Below are 15,798 nucleotides of genomic sequence, written 5' to 3' on the forward strand. Positions count from 1 at the left end.
CCAGCTCCTTCTTACTGTGACTAAGATTGTGTTGAGGGCTGCTTTGCCCTGTGCTGCTGCTGAGGACAGGTACTGTGTGTGTGTGTGTGTGTGTGGACATTAACACACACAGACACACTGCAGCGTCACACACACGTCTCCTCCTCCTCCTGCAGCAGCCAGTCAGTTGTTTACCGGCTCTGATGCGTCTGTCCGCGGACACCGTGCGCCCCGACGGTCAGAACCACGGAAGGAGGAGGGGAACCACCAGCAGGTAAGACTGAAACATGTCCCGGGACACAGCCAGGGGGGGGGGCTCACCTTTATTCCGATGCAGCATCGGGTCCCGTCTGTTGACAGCAGGGACAACAAAGGACAAAGAGTCCAGCAGTGATCATGAGAGGTGGACGGGGTTTGTCAGTGGATTGATGCCAGACCGGACTAAACAAATCCAGTAACCTACACGTTAGAACAGCACAGCAGAGCTCTAATACCTGTATTACTAGTCCTATTACCACAAACTACAGCTGGGACTGTTGTCATCACTGGGAACCGGGCCGGACCGTGTTATTGCAGCATATTGGTTTCTAATGGACGACAGGTATATTTGTCTCTCTGTTTGCCTCCTGGGCACATGTGTGGTTTCGATCTCTACATGACTTGATATTGAGTAAAACACTGTCTGAGAGACTGAAAAACAAAAAGGAAAAAAACAAAAAATCTAAACGTATTCCAGTAAGGTTGCGACAGACCTGATTGTGGTTTTACTTTGAAAATCAGAAGCGGAAGTGCTGATGCCGGTTTTGTTGTTCAGAGCCTCCTGAACCGGAACCGGGGTTCCTATAATAATAATAATAATAATAATAATAATAATAATAATAATAATAATAATAATAATAATAATAATAATAAAAGGGTGTTGTTGTTGGTTGACTTTAAATGATCAGTGAAATAAACATGAGATCAGACAGATGAGCCTGCTGAAGCAGCTCAAAAACCTTATCCAACACAGAACCCACTCTGTTAACTCAGATCTGCCACATGTTTATTAGATTGCCTCATTTTGTTTTACCATGTTGAGTTTTTATCATCAGGAGCTCTCTTGACATGTCCACCTGTCTCGTCCTGCTGCTGTTCAACAGCTCCCAAGTGGCGTGAGGCCACATGTTAAGGAAAAGGATGTGAAATAAGGCTGCAGGTGGATGGGAGCCTGAGATCATGTGAGATCATGCGATTCTTGAGCCTTGAGCAAGCGGCTCTCTACAATAATGTGGAGGGGAAGTCACTGCACCCCTCTCTGTCTCTCAGCGATCATCACACAAAGCAGTGGACACCAGCCCCCCCCGTCCTCTCAGCACTAACTTTACGCTCAGTGTCCTAATTTTGTTTTCGTTTTTTTTTATTTTAATCTCAGCGTCCCCTACGCGTTTCCAGCTCCATCACATGGTTCACTGTAGTAGATCACACCTATGTTACGTCTTCTTCGGGATGTTTACTGAGTTGCATAATGACTGTTGCATTTCACAGATGGGCACATATGCACACACACACACACACACACACACACACACACACACACACACACACACGTTCACACACACACGAAGACTCACACCACCTACCATCTCTTGCTCCCGGCTTGAACCAGTCGTTTGACTTGGGATTCAAGGCAAACAGCTTGAACTGTGTGTGTGTGTGTGCCTGTTGTTGAGTAATGGGAATCAGGTAAACATCAGCGTGGTTATTTTGAGTCACTGGCTGCTCTACTATCAGCAGATAAACAGGTGGCAGATGAGGAGCAGATGTGGAATGTTTGAACTGAAGCATGCGCCTTTCATGCGTGCAGGCACAACGCACAGGCGCCGGCCCTTTGTGATAACCGACCTCTCACTCCCATGTATTGTCACGACCATATACGCTCACTTTACATTTTGAGCTGGCTTCTTGTTTGCTGTTTGGTTCAGATCACAGATACGAGCCCCTGCTGAGTAACTCTCAGCCCAGTGAGTCACCGTAAAGACAAGAATCCACCTCAGGGCGTCACACGTGACGGGTTCGTCCCCTTTAATGTTTCCTCTGTTATCTGTTCATCCAAATTGTCTTGTTTACGTGCTTCGGCTGAGCTCAGGCCACAGCCTTTTCTTTCACCAGTGTTAGAGACACTGGTGGTACAGAAATGTTTGAACATGCATCAACATAATCATCATCATCATTTTGTTAGTTTTAATACTTGGTTGCATTTCACTGTATGACGCCACTTTAACACATGTGAATCTGTTGGACAGGTTGTTCCAGAGGTCGCCAGATAAGGACAGGGGCCTGTTGCGTCCACAGCCGGTCCTTCAGTTTGACGGCACCGTGGCCGACCGCGAAGACTTCAAGCTGACCGGCAGCGCGTCCTCTCTTCCCGTGTCATGGAGCCGCCCAAAGAGAGCATGCAGCTTAAGAAGGAGATCTCCCTGCTCAATGGCGTCAGCCTGATCGTGGGCAACATGATCGGCTCTGGCATCTTCGTCTCCCCCAAGGGTGTGCTAATATACAGCGCCTCTTACGGACTGTCGCTGGTCATCTGGGTCATTGGGGGACTTTTTTCTGTGGTGGGGGCCCTCTGCTATGCTGAACTAGGCACCACTATCACCAAATCAGGGGCATCCTACGCATACATCTTGGAGTCATTTGGTGGCTTCATTGCGTTTATTCGTCTGTGGACGTCTTTGTTGATTATTGAGCCAACCAGCCAGGCAGTCATAGCCATTACATTTGCAAACTACCTGGTGCAGCCACTCTTCCCAACATGTGAGCCACCATATGCTGCATCGAGGCTCATCGCTGCAGCCTGTGTCTGTAAGTACAAGCGCTTTACTCTGTGACCCACCTGCTGTCTGCTTGTCCAATCCAAGAACACCCATGAAACTGCCCTGTCTCCCCAGGCTTACTGACGTTCATCAACTCCGCCTATGTAAAGTGGGGCACCCGCGTGCAGGACATCTTCACCTACGCTAAGGTGGCAGCCCTCATCGTCATCATCGTCACTGGCATCGTCAAGCTGTGCCAGGGTGAGCGGCCCTTCTTTTGCTGTATACATACATGTGTGAGCATGTACATCGCTCATGTGTTCGATCGCTTAGCCTACTGTCATGGCTTAAAACAAGACGCTTTAACAATACAGACGAAACTACATTTCAACAGAACAGTCGGGAGCAGTTGTGTACAACCACAGATACACAGCATCATGACCACCGTTTACATACAGTACAATTGATGTGGAACCACCAACTGATTCCTTAATTGCTGTGTCTCCACCATAGGTTACACAACCAACTTCGAGTCATCCTTTCAGGGATCATCTACGGATCCTGGTAACATTGCACTGGCCCTCTATTCCGCCCTCTTCTCCTACTCCGGTTGGGACACCCTCAACTTTGTTACTGAGGAGATAAAAAACCCAGAAAGGTAACTTTTGTGATTCCTTTTCATTAAGGAAGTATGAGCAGTGTCAATCAGAATATTTCGATCAGAGCTGGTTATGATACAAAGTCCTGTCGTTCCAGGAACCTGCCCCTGGCCATCGGCATCTCTATGCCCATTGTCACTATCATCTACATCCTCACCAATGTGGCCTACTATGCTGTTCTGGATGTTACTTCTATACTGGCCAGTGATGCTGTGGCAGTGGTGAGTACCACTACCAGCAACCAAGAACATGTTTTTCATGAAAGTCGATGTTTATGTGAGATGAAACCACAGTTGCTGAATCACAGTGTGTGTCTGGTTTAGACGTTTGCAGATCACACTCTTGGTGTGATGAGCTGGACCATTCCCATTGCTGTGGCCCTGTCCTGCTATGGAGGCCTCAACGCCTCCATCATAGCTGCATCCAGGTACAACACACACGTAATATGTGTAACTTATTTTGACTTGCAGATACATTTAATATGATTATTATAGAGACCAGTGTATTACACTGTCCATTATGTGTTCTAATTTATGTGTGTCGTTTCCAGGTTGTTTTTCGTGGGTTCACGTGAGGGTCATCTTCCAGATGCTTTGTCTATGATCCACATAGAAAGATTCACTCCAGTCCCTGCTCTGATCTTCAATGTATGAACATGGATTAATTACAGTACATGCACAAACCACATTTCTAGAATCTAAAGATTTTCAGTGTTTTATATTCTCTATATTCTCAATGATTCCAAAATTAGCAGGTTACATGGTAAAAGATAAACTATTATGATATTACTATATATAATATACATATTTGTGCCAAAGTTCATAACAGAATTGTTGAGAAGAATGTCGACCTTTTACTGTCTATGGTAGAAAATATTGTGAAAAGAGTCAGGGGACTCTGGGGAAAGCACAAGAGCCAAGGACCAAAACCACTCAAAACAATGTTGAAGCCCTTTAGGTGGCTCTGCATGAGAAACGGTGATGCTACCACGATAGATTTAGCCATAAGGGCTCAAGACTAATTTGGACAACCATTGTTACTTAACACAGTCTGTTACTGCATCGTGAAATGCAGATGGAAACTCTGCTATGCAAGGAGGAAACACTACATTAACTCTGCACAGAAACACTGGCAGGTTCTCTGAGTTCATGTCAGACGGACTGAAAGATCCAAACACTGAAAAACTTTTCAAGTTAAAGTTTAAGCAGCTTAGCAAATCGCTGATTTTATTTTTCCCCCTTTCTCTTCATTAAAAAAAAGGTCCCAGCATTGCTCTTTTTAACTCTGTGTTTCTAACAATGACTCACCTCTGTCTCCGTTGTCCAGTGCGTCATGTCACTGATCTACCTCACAGTGGAGGATGTCTTCCAGCTCATCAACTACTACAGCTTCAGCTACTGGTTCTTCATGGGTCTGTCTATCGCTGGACAGATCTACCTTCGCTGGAAGGAGCCGGACAGACCCCGACCTCTCAAAGTATGAGCAAGTTAAACGCATGTGTGCAGGATAGGATTTGAAATGATAAACCTGACATTCATTGCAGTTTGACTGGTTTATAGACAGTTATTGCTCAGCCGACCCCGGCTCTTCCCTAGTGATATATTTTAGATTTGTTGGCTCACATATCGATAAATATATTTCCAAAACATTTTCAGAGTTGTTCGTTTTATTTGTAGCTCATGCTGTCCCTCCTGATTTCTCCCCCTGCAGCTGTCTTTGTTGTACCCTGTGATATTCTGTCTGTGTGCCGTTTTCCTGGTGGCAGTGCCTCTCTACAGCGACACGCTCAACTCTCTGATTGGCATTGCCATCGCCCTGTCAGGCATCCCCGTCTACTTCCTGGGCGTCTATTTACCAGAGTCCAAGCGGCCACCAGTCATCACCAACTTACTGCGTGAGTTCCACTACACGGCAACAAAGGCTCATCACGTCAGATGTCTCGATCTATTCCGACATGTATGGACTTAGCTGACATCTTGTTATGTCTCACTGCAGGTTCTTTGACTCACTTCACCCAGTACACCTGCTTCTGTGTAATGACAGAGACAGACAAAAGTGAGTAGCACCCCATAGACCCAGCAGTCTCTGCATCCTTCCAGCAGACAGTCACCATGGGGACCAGGGATGAGGGACGAGGGATTCTGCTATGGGGAAAAAGAAAGTGTTTTCTTTTTGTACTGTACGCTGTACTGAAGCTCAGACTTCACTGCCTTGTTTACAACACTGAAAATGCTGCCACAGATGCACAGGGGTGAACCTTGCAGATTTATCCTGGACATTCCAGCAGAGACAGTGCTGAGAGACCAGACATCACGAAACAGTTTGCAACACTATTTAATTACCTCTGTCATACAAGTGATTTGCCTTGTTACTTACACAGGTAACTGTATAAATACCATTTTATTAGCATGTGCCTGTGAGACTTTGCAGGTGACCATAGGGACCTGAAAGCATATGCAATAATTTCTTATAGGACTTATATAACTGAAAGGTATTATGTATGTGAGAGTGTGCTTTATTACAAACAAGACTTCAGCGTTATACATGTTGACTTCCTGAATGAAAAAAAAACATTTGTCTGCTGCTTTGTGAGGACATGTGACTCATTAATGTCATTGCCTTTATGTACTCTGTGCCATTGTTTTTATTTTTATTTTGGAATGTTTACTCTTTAGATTTTTTTTTCTTTTTACGGTATTAATTACTCCATCTTCGGGGCCAACAGTGTGTGACATTCCCACATCCACGATTTACCTGGTCTCAAAGTAAACTGCTTCAACATACTGTATCTTATTTCACTTACATCCACCTTAAACCGCACCTGTAGGTTTCAATTCAACTCCTCATGCCGTTCCATTCAGTAGGTCATATATGATTCAATGTGATCATAATTACAGTTAATAGCCAACAGGACTATGCGCAATCTCGGTGGCCGTCTATCAGAGTAAACATGACATAAGTTGTTTTTTGCAGTAAGGTTTTGTAGACAAAGCACTAAGCTGGTATTAATGCCAAACTTTGAGCCTAACAGTAGGACAGCTAAGGCTCTTAAACCTGCACAAGGGAAATTTTAACTCCATAAAACACCTGTCACACCTGCTATTGCTGGCCTACTTTTTATAAAACACTGCATTGCCTCAGGAAACCCTTGTGCTTACCAGCTTCAAACTTGGTGCATAAGTCCACTTTGAGTCTGACTTTTCATTTATTTTGAGTAAATTATGTCATAGAATAAATTCAGTTTGTGTGTTTATCATGTAGAAAAACAAAATCCAAAGACTCATGCTTTTATTTTGAAAGACGTCCTTTTATACACATCTACATATTTACAAAAAACAGGTTGATTCAACAGCCATTCAAGAGAAACAATCGGAACTTCGAGGGGAATTTCTGAACCAAACTCATATCCACAACTCACATTATGCAAAAACTAACACACACACTGCCACGCATTAACATGCACAAAATGCAAACACGCTAAACTGCAACCACACGCGAACCGACATGTCTCACTAACAGAAGTGTTCACGGCACAAAGCATACGAGGCATAATCACACTAATGTGCAACATTTCTAACACACATCCACAACTGAACAAACACCCGCACGCAAATTCACTCCATCACAACAAGGAAAAAAAAACAAAAAAAAAAACAAGACACACTGGACCCTTTCTGGAAATAACACCCACTGTTTCAAAGTCTGTGTAGTAAAGAGGGGATAGATGGACTGAAATGGATCTTAAATGTAGTCCACTGATGGATACAGTACATTGTGCTGTCCCATTCCATTTTCCTTCACTCTCGTCTACACAGAGGTCTACTGAGCAGGGTGTTATTTGTGCAGAGGGCATTTGGGAAGATCCACTGACAGGTGTGGGTTAACAGGTAGATCAGTCAGAATCATATTTGTCTCCATCATCATCATCCTCACCGTCATCACGGTGGCCCAGCTCGTGGAGAACGTCCTTCTGGTAGCGCTCCCAGCTCCTCCGGCTGTACGAGTGCTCCTCCTCCCAGTAGCCTGTAAACATGGGTCGGAAATATCAGCCAATCATTGATGGGAAGGGTTGCATGAAGTGACCACCATTTGGAAAAGTGTACAATTATGATAAAAACACTCAGTGATGTGTCTCTAAACACACATCAATGACGTGCTGACACTTGAGGATTCAGTGAAGTGTTCTGCAGTAGACCGAGGCAAGTATCCAGTCTGACAGGTTAAACAAAATCAACAGAAAGACAGAGAGAGGAGCTGCTGACGGAACAAAACATTTCATGTTTTTATTGACACCAACATTATGTGAGAGAGGGGAAACAACACACTGCATGTTCCCAAAAACGACACTGACTTCATTTTTTCCTAATGGAAAAACAAACAAAAAAACTAATGTGAAATAAAAAAAACAAATAAATGACTCAGCTCTCATTATGGGCCCCACACATGCATTTTTTCCTGGTAATGAACAGAAAAATGTATCTGTCAATAGACCAAAACTAAACAAAGCACTCCTCCAAAAGTCTTCTATAATAAGAATTAGACATAATATAATATAATATAATATAATATAATATAATATAATATAATATAATATAATAGATACCCACCACCATAGCGCTCCTCTCTGTCACTGTCTGGGTCACTTTCCTCATCAGGGTAGTCATTCCTCCAGTTGCCTTCCTCGTTTTCATCGTCCTCATCCTCATACACCTCCTCTTCATGAACCACAAGGTCAGGCACCTACAGTAAACACACACCCATCAGGCCGTCTAATTTTTGCTGCAGCAGGAGCAAAATGTACATGTACGCAAAACCCTGGAATATAATCAAGACCAGCCGTGTGTCTCTAGACTAGCTATCGAAAGCCAATGAGGTCGCGATCTGTCCCCCTAGAAGCACTAAAACAGATGTGCCACGGAACGGCAGAGCAATGGAGACAAATCATAAATTACATGGCTTTCAAGATCTACTCTAGTTCAACCATGTCTTCATTCACTCACTCCGATTTCAGCACTCATTCATCTGTCCGTCCATCCATCCACACACACCAGTTCTCCCTCATCAGCGTAGGCCCTGACAGACAGGATGTCCTGGATCCAGCCTGGTGTGACCGTTTCCTGGTAGTAGAGATCGTAGACGTAGTCCTCGTCCTGCTCCCGGTGTTCTTCCCCCAGTCTTTCACCAGATACACTCAGACGCTCACGCAGCATCTTTGTGTTGTTACACAGGATCACTTCTGGATCCGAGGACAGCGCCTTTAGAAAAGAGGATCAGATCCATGTTAAGAGTGCCGACTACTGCCCTTAACCGGTTAACAGTGTGTAACCGCTCAATATAATTACATGAATGAATGAATGAATTAATAAGTAAATAAGTAAGTAAAATAAAATAGAGAAATATTACAACCAGATGTAATGGGTTGTGGTGGAGATCCATACTAATATTTTATATTAAAATTACTTTACGAACGAGCAATCACAAATTTATAATAAATATAATTCATTTGCTAAACTGTAGAAGGCAAACGTTGCCTTTGCAACTAAAAAAACACAGGTGACGTACACAATGTCATCTTTGAAGCACACCAGAGCTGCTGCTGTGGTTTTTATGTAGAGACCATTACAAAAGCAAGTCATAGGTCCACTTCTGACAAAAACACAAATATATCAGATTTCAAGGACATCAGAATTAGGGCTGCACCCAAATACTAAGATATCCAGATATTTGTTCATGGGATAGATATTTGGTTTACATATGTGATGTTGATATTTATATTTTTAATTAAATATAAGATATCTGAAATAATTTAACTAACAACCGTATTTAAAATGTGGGCTATGTCTCAACTTGGGAGCAGTGAAAGCAACTGAATGAAACTTGGCCACCACAGTGGCACAAAAAGCATGAGTGGAGATAGAGCAATATACGAGAGACATGACAAAAGTTCATTCTGACCTCCTTACGTGGACATGCAAGGCAAAATAGCACAGATTACTTTTGTTTTTATTTATTTTATTGCTATTTTATTTATTATAAATAAACTGCCCAGTAGTTGCAGATCTGGGTAAATAATTGGCATGTATTGTAATGGCTGCACAGCACATTTCTCTTCCTGCGTGCCTCATCATACCAACTACTAAAGAGTTAGTATGCGTATTAACATCTCACTCCACTGTTTTTTATGTTCTTAATGGAAATCCTAGGTTTGTGTTACCAGCCAGAAAGTGAAGGTCACAGTAGGGACTGACTCACTTTGCAAGGCGGTGTGATTTCAGGCAGGATTATAAAAGGTACTGAAGGGTTAAAGACATAACATTTTGCTATATGTGTAGAAAAGTCAACTTATAAACTTTTTTTTTTTTTTTTAATGAACTGTTCTGTTTGTCTTGCACTCACTTTTGTCCTACTGGAACCAGTGTTTCCACTTTGTGCTTGTAATTTCTAAAATGCTTGTCATTTTAGAAAACCTTTTTAGAAATGTATTACCATGTATTAAAAGAAACAAAAGACACAAATCAATCTAGTTAGCTAGAATAACAACTTTACCTTCCCAGGAGACTTGTCCTGGTCCTCAAGATTCTCGTGTACCAGATCAACCACCTGGATTTCACCAAGACCCCAACATTTGTCCTCTTTCCCGGCTTTCTCTACATCCTCAGAGGCATCTGTCTGGGAGTTTTGCTGCTCAGCTGGACTTGACAACCCTGTACGGTGGCTAGAGAGTATTCTGTAGCGTTCCTCCCTCCTGGTGCTCCACTTCGTGCTCCGCAGATCCCGAATTATCCGCTGGGAACTGGCAGCAGAGGGACGCAGAGCGTGCGCCATGCGAGGCCGAGCCAAAGCCTGACGAACCTGCGTCTGAACAGGAGCATCCTGGCGATGAGAGAGCAAGGGTGAGAATATACAGGGCTCCAATACAGAAAAAAAGAAGACATTTAGCAGTAATTTCAGACACCTGGAAGTTGGAAGAAATGCAACAAAGTGACACACGGCTAAACCAGGACACATCAGACTTGGTGATCTCCTTAGATTGTCACACATCACTTTTAAAAAAACAAGTCTGTAACAGGGACATTGAGCTACTAGCTGTTAGCCGTATTGCATCCCATGAGAGTTTTCACATGTAGTGGTGTTGACTTTTTACATGCCTCCCTCCTCCTCTACCCTCCCCAACTTCACCCAGTATGTAAATCGTCACACACAGTGCCACAACAATAAAAGTCTGCACTTGCTATATGCAAATATTAGGAATGCATACACCTCTTCCTCCTCTGCATGACTGGCTGTCTATCTAGGGAAATCGCCGCCTTTGTGGACTGAGGAAAATCATCTGCTCCTAAACACCAACAAAGCCAAGGAGTTGGTGATTAACTTCTGGCGGAAACCTCCACCACCCATGCAGGTTAGGGCTCCATCAACAGAAAGAGACAGATAAAGTCTTAACAAGTTGGTAAAGAGAGCTGGCGCCATCCTGAGCTGCCCGCTTGATTCCATCAAGGCGGTGGCAGACAGAAGGATGTCGACCAGACTGACATCCATCATGGATAACCCCTCTTACCCCCTGCATCACATGGTGAAGGCTCTGATTAGCTCCTTTAGCACAAGACTGTTGAACAGTGCTAGAAGGAGCGCTACCACAGGTCATTGCTCCCCTCTGTCATTAGACTGTACATAACAATAAGTGCAGTGACACACAATCACACAGTCAATATGTCATTTTAGGGGTTTAGCATTCAATTTGAAACAATAGCCCTAGAATGTGCAGTATTCATTAATCAAAACCTCCATCTCAAAGCCCTGTACATATGTTATGTACATGTATTTCCTGTTTGTCTCTGTTCCCTCTGCTGCTGTAAACACGGGAATTTCCCCACTGATCTTATCTGGTCACAGCTTCAAAATGAGCTAACGTTAGCAAAGGCTAATGCTATTCGGGAGCTGACAGCTAATGTTGGCTAACCACAGTAGCCTGAGTGTTGTGCTAACAACAACTAGCATACAATACGCGTTGCTTCTCAATGACGACCATAAGTTCAAGTTAAACTTCACAAAGCCGTTACGTTCGTACGTAAACACTAATATTCATCTTGTTAGACGCTACTCCTGCTGTTTCAGCGGCAGCTTCGTTGACGTTAGCCCGCTCGGTGCCTGTAGCATTGGGCCTCTCACCTGTGTCGCGACTGTCGCCACGAGTTTAAACACAGAGTTTTCCACCTCGGCTTCATTTGGCTCCGGTACCGTTTCGCCCGAGCTCTGCGACGTTTCCGGCCGGATACGTTTGCAGGCCAGCAGCAGAGCATCAGCGGGGTCGGTGCCCCGTTTTCTCTTGACTCGCAGGATCGTGGTGTTCGGATCCATGTTGTCTCTGTCTGGCACGCAGCAGCATCAAAAAGGAGGAGGGCTCACTCCGCTTTTATTTCCGGGTACCACAAACGTCACACAGGAGCGCTGCTAGTCCCTGACAGGAATGTGATTAATACAATTTACATGACACTAAATCTCTAATACATTTATTTTATATTATATACCAAATTATCAACATTAATGCGTAAGGTGTCATGCATTAAATTTGTATTTCCTTCAATGGTTGAAATGTATCAGTTAATTAACCACTGTTGGTGGTTGGATCTCAGCAGGATTTGAGGCTGAGATGTTAATAGGTGCAGAGTAACAAGCAGTTCATTTTCACCCATGCACAACAAAACACTGAGGAGCACAGATGGCGTCAGGTCCTAGCAGCTGTCCCAACACATGTGAAGTGACTCCAACCTGCTACTGCTCCACCCTCTGCTCCTGTCATTCAGTAGAGGAGTCTGAGCCTAGTCCCCAGCAAATCCATGCAGACAGAGAAAAATCAATCCATAGATATTCACAATAACAACAAACACAAAAACCTACAACAAATGTAAGTGTAAGATGTTATACAGTATCAAACAATCACACTAAATACAGCTGTCTTTCCATGAAGAGTCAATCGCCCACTCCCTCACCAAGACAAACGTACACTGTATTCTGTTTGTGTGAATATTACTTCCTGATTAACATGTTGAAATTGCAGATCGACTGTATGTATATAAATCAAAGATACTGCTAGGTAGTCATGTAATGTAGTGATGAAGAGGATCTTCATTACAAACAAGTATATTTAAACTAAACTTGTTAAATTTTAATGCAGCTCTTCTATAACAATCCATCCCATCAAATAGAAGCTTGAACTTAATTTCTTACACCACTGATGTACATTTGAGTAAAATTAATTCAATAATTTGATGAAATGCTTATTTGAGGAAACACACTGATCACGTGAGAGCATGAGACGACACAAATAATTAATGTAGGTCAGTAATGTGCTGAATCTCATCCTCTGTCCGCCAGACTCAGCCTTTTTTCCCGTCACATTCTTCTTGCTGATGCCTGCAGTAATGTATTGTGTATTTGTGATGTTAACTAACAAACACACATCCGGTTGGTCTTGCTGATCAGTTCTGGTGATTTTAGCATGTCGCTTCATGAACAATGAAGACAGCAGGGTTTTAAAAGACAATGGGTTTGGTGGGGGTTAGTACCAGCAGCGGCTTAAACTGAAGAGGCGGAGCAGCATTGATCACATCCCCCAGTATCATTAGAGGTTTTGTACAGAGGCAGCTGGGCTGCAGTCAACAGAAGTGTCTGCTACAAAGACAGTTTAAAGCTTGGTCCTTCCAGCATTTTACAAGAATAATCTCCAACAGTCCTACATATACACATGTAAGTACATATTTATTCTGTTTCAATAGCCATCGTAAGCATTCCTCTGTAGCATATAGCACATTTAAGTTTCTGGATAACTATGTTTTTAAATAGCTTTAACCAACACTCTCTTAATCCAACATTCATATTTTGAAGTATTCAAATTCTCTTGTTATTTCACATCTTTAATTTTTAGTGTGTGTTCAGCATGTCAGCTGTGACCTGTCTGCTGTCTGAAGACCACTTTCTGTGCCCCATCTGTCTGGATGTGTTCACCGCTCCTGTTACCATACCATGTGGACACACTTTCTGCAAAAACTGCATCACTCAAAACTGGAGAATCAACAGAAAATGCAAGTGTCCCGTGTGTAAAAAGCTTTTTGACATTATCACTGAGCTGCATGTCAACATTTTTATATCGGAGATGGCTGCTCAGTTCAGGCAGTCAACTGCAAAGCAAACCTCAGAGGTTTCCAAACCGGGTGAGGTTCCCTGTGACGTCTGCACTGGCATCAAACTGAAGGCCCTCAAATCCTGCTTGGTGTGTCTGGCCTCGTACTGTGAAGCTCATCTGGAGCGACATCACACCGTGTCAGGACTAAAAAGACACAAGCTCATTGACCCTCTGGACAATCTAGAAGGCAGGATGTGTCCAAAGCACAACGAAGTCATGGAGCTGTTCTGCAGGACTGACCAGGTGTGTGTGTGTCAGCTGTGTAACAAGTCTGAACATGAGGGTCACAGGGTTGTTCCTCTGAGGGAAGAATGGGAAGGAAGGAAAACAGAGCTGGGGAAGGCGGAGGGTAAATTAGAGCAGATGATCTTGGAGAGACAGCTGAAGATCCAGCAGCTCAAACAGACAGCGAAGCTCAGCAAGGACGCTGCGGACAAAGAGACAGCAGATGGCGCACGTGTCTTCAGTGCTCTGAGGCAGGTTGTTGAGACAAGCCTGGCAGAGGTCACTGAACACATCAAACAGAAACAGAAGGCAGCAGAGGAACAAGCTGAGGACTTCATCAAAGAGCTGGATCACGAGATCTCAAAGCTGAGGAAGAGAAAGTCTGAGGTGAAGCAGCTCGTACACTCTGATGATCACCTCCATCTCCTCCAGAGCTTCTCTTCCTTAAGCACGTTTCCTCCCACCAAAGACTGGAGTAAAGCCAGTCTCCGTCAGCCATCATATGAGGGGGTCGCGGCCAGAGCTGTAGCTCAGCTCAAGGACACACTCAGCAAAGGAATGGAGAAGCTGCTTGAGGCTGAGTTGAAGAGGGTGCAGCGGTATGCAGTGGATCTGACGCTTGATCCTGACACAGCGCATCCAAAACTCATCCTGTCCGATGATGGGAAACAAGTAAATCACAGCGACGTAGAGAAGAATCTCCCCGACAACCCGGAGAGGTTTTCCTACTGTGTCATCGTCTTGAGTAAGCAGAGTTTCTCTTGTGGGAGATTCTACTACGAGGTTGAGGTTAAAGGGAAAACTAAGTGGGATCTAGGAGTGGCCAGCGTGTCGGCAAACAGGAAAGGACAAATCACATCCAGCCCGGAGGCCGGCTACTGGACGCTACAGCTGAGGAACGGGAAGGAATACGTAGCTCTCACCGACCCTGATGTGGTTCTTTCTGTGAAACAGCGACCTCAGAAGGTGGGAGTGTTTGTGGATTATGAGGAAGGTCTAGTCTGCTTCTTCGATGTTGACACTGCAGATTTGATCTACTCCTTCACCGGCTGCTCCTTCACTGACAAACTCCACCCGTTCTTCAGTCCCTGTTTTAATGATAACGGCGACAACTCCGCCCCTCTCAGGATCTCTGCTGTTAATCAAACTGATTGTATCAGTCACCTTTGACCGTTTGTCCCAAAGTACTCACTTTTGAAGCCGTGACTTGAATCAGCTGGTTTTAATAAACATGCAAACAGAACACGTTTCACTGTTAATCAAAAAGTAAAGTGCAAAGCGGCATCTACATCACCTACAACAGGACAAAAATCTCAGCCAGTGTTTATGTCCACACTGTGCTAATTTGTTAATGAAAGGTTGTGTTTAAGGCTTCAGGGTCACAGCAGGATCTCTGAGGGGATGTCGCACATGTAACACGTATTTGTTAAACTTTTAAAGTCATTAGCAGAAACAAAGAACCTGAATACGCGATGTAACTGGTTTACAATCCCAGCTTCACACACTAAGTTGTCTTTCGGATCATGCTACACATTATGCTGCTTCCTTTTTCACATTAAGAAAAAGCAGCAATATGTTAACTAACTAATTAAATCACAGTAAGCTGTCATTTAATTGCATGTGACCAGAGTTAATAGCACCCCTAACAGAAAGAAAACCACTGACTGGAGCTTTGTTTTCCTACTGTGACCGCTGGAGATATTAATGCCAGTGAAATAAAACATTTTAGTCATAACAAAAAATTAACAGTAAGTAAGTTAAGCTTTTTTTTTTTTACATAGGAAACTATGTAAACTATGTGATTATATATATATATATGAGATATCTAAAGCTATATATACATTATAGATAATATATTATATATAATATATATATATCTATGATATATAATATATATTCTATATAGATTAATATTATATACATACTATAAACTCACTACAGCTGGTGGTAATTTGCA

General features: G+C 43.4%; 3 protein-coding genes across 5 annotated transcripts; 2 read left to right on the top strand and 1 right to left on the bottom strand.

Annotated features, from left to right (window-relative positions):
• Window positions 1–116: 116 nt before the first annotated feature.
• On the top strand, window positions 117–6,662 carry slc7a6 (solute carrier family 7 member 6). 3 transcript variants are annotated; one of them, XM_026378044.2, is made up of 11 exons: window positions 143–253; window positions 1,944–2,032; window positions 2,265–2,823; window positions 2,910–3,035; window positions 3,288–3,432; window positions 3,531–3,654; window positions 3,757–3,860; window positions 3,984–4,080; window positions 4,760–4,909; window positions 5,144–5,327; window positions 5,429–6,662. In XM_026378044.2, the coding sequence occupies exons 3-11, from the start codon at window positions 2,394–2,396 to the stop codon at window positions 5,494–5,496; spliced, it is 1,428 nt and encodes a 475-aa protein (XP_026233829.1). In that variant the 5' UTR covers window positions 143–253; window positions 1,944–2,032; window positions 2,265–2,393; the 3' UTR covers window positions 5,497–6,662. The 3 variants fall into 3 exon arrangements, with proteins under 3 accessions (XP_026233827.1, XP_026233829.1, XP_026233828.1); XM_026378042.2 differs by lacking the exon at window positions 1,944–2,032 and having other exon boundaries at window positions 117–253; XM_026378043.2 differs by lacking the exons at window positions 143–253; window positions 1,944–2,032 and having other exon boundaries at window positions 2,112–2,823.
• A 42-nt stretch (window positions 6,663–6,704) lies between these two features.
• slc7a6os (solute carrier family 7 member 6 opposite strand) lies at window positions 6,705–11,845 on the bottom strand. The gene is made up of 5 exons (XM_026378045.2): window positions 11,603–11,845; window positions 9,980–10,306; window positions 8,482–8,688; window positions 8,041–8,173; window positions 6,705–7,456 (listed from the first exon to the last, which is right to left on the bottom strand). Exons 1-5 carry the CDS (start codon window positions 11,789–11,791, stop codon window positions 7,326–7,328), a joined length of 987 nt encoding a protein of 328 aa, XP_026233830.1. The 5' UTR covers window positions 11,792–11,845; the 3' UTR covers window positions 6,705–7,325.
• Window positions 11,846–12,780: 935 nt separating this feature from the next.
• On the top strand, window positions 12,781–15,593 carry LOC113174239 (E3 ubiquitin-protein ligase TRIM21-like). Its single transcript, XM_026378046.1, has one exon. The coding sequence runs from the start codon at window positions 13,371–13,373 to the stop codon at window positions 15,009–15,011; it is 1,641 nt and encodes a 546-aa protein (XP_026233831.1). The 5' UTR covers window positions 12,781–13,370; the 3' UTR covers window positions 15,012–15,593.
• The last annotated feature ends 205 nt before the right edge of the window (window positions 15,594–15,798 follow it).

Source organism: Anabas testudineus, chromosome 3, assembly GCF_900324465.2.
Source record: "Anabas testudineus chromosome 3, fAnaTes1.2, whole genome shotgun sequence".
Lineage (NCBI taxonomy): Eukaryota > Metazoa > Chordata > Actinopteri > Anabantiformes > Anabantidae > Anabas > Anabas testudineus.

Bases quoted from the DNA above. Each gene is read 5' to 3' on its own strand.
- slc7a6 (XM_026378042.2), top strand. From the start codon at position 2,394: ATGGAGCCGCCCAAAGAGAGCATGCAGCTTAAGAAGGAGATCTCCCTG. The intron at 2,824-2,909 runs GTAAGTACAAGC...CTGTCTCCCCAG, and splicing joins CATCGCTGCAGCCTGTGTCT to GCTTACTGACGTTCATCAAC. The intron at 4,910-5,143 runs GTATGAGCAAGT...CTCCCCCTGCAG, and splicing joins ACAGACCCCGACCTCTCAAA to CTGTCTTTGTTGTACCCTGT.
- slc7a6os (XM_026378045.2), bottom strand. From the start codon at position 11,791: ATGGATCCGAACACCACGATCCTGCGAGTCAAGAGAAAACGGGGCACC. The intron at 8,174-8,481 runs GTGTGTGTGGAT...TGTTTACTGTAG, and splicing joins ACGCTGATGAGGGAGAACTG to GTGCCTGACCTTGTGGTTCA. The intron at 7,457-8,040 runs GTGGGTATCTAT...CCATGTTTACAG, and splicing joins CAGAGAGGAGCGCTATGGTG to GCTACTGGGAGGAGGAGCAC.
- LOC113174239 (XM_026378046.1), top strand. From the start codon at position 13,371: ATGTCAGCTGTGACCTGTCTGCTGTCTGAAGACCACTTTCTGTGCCCC.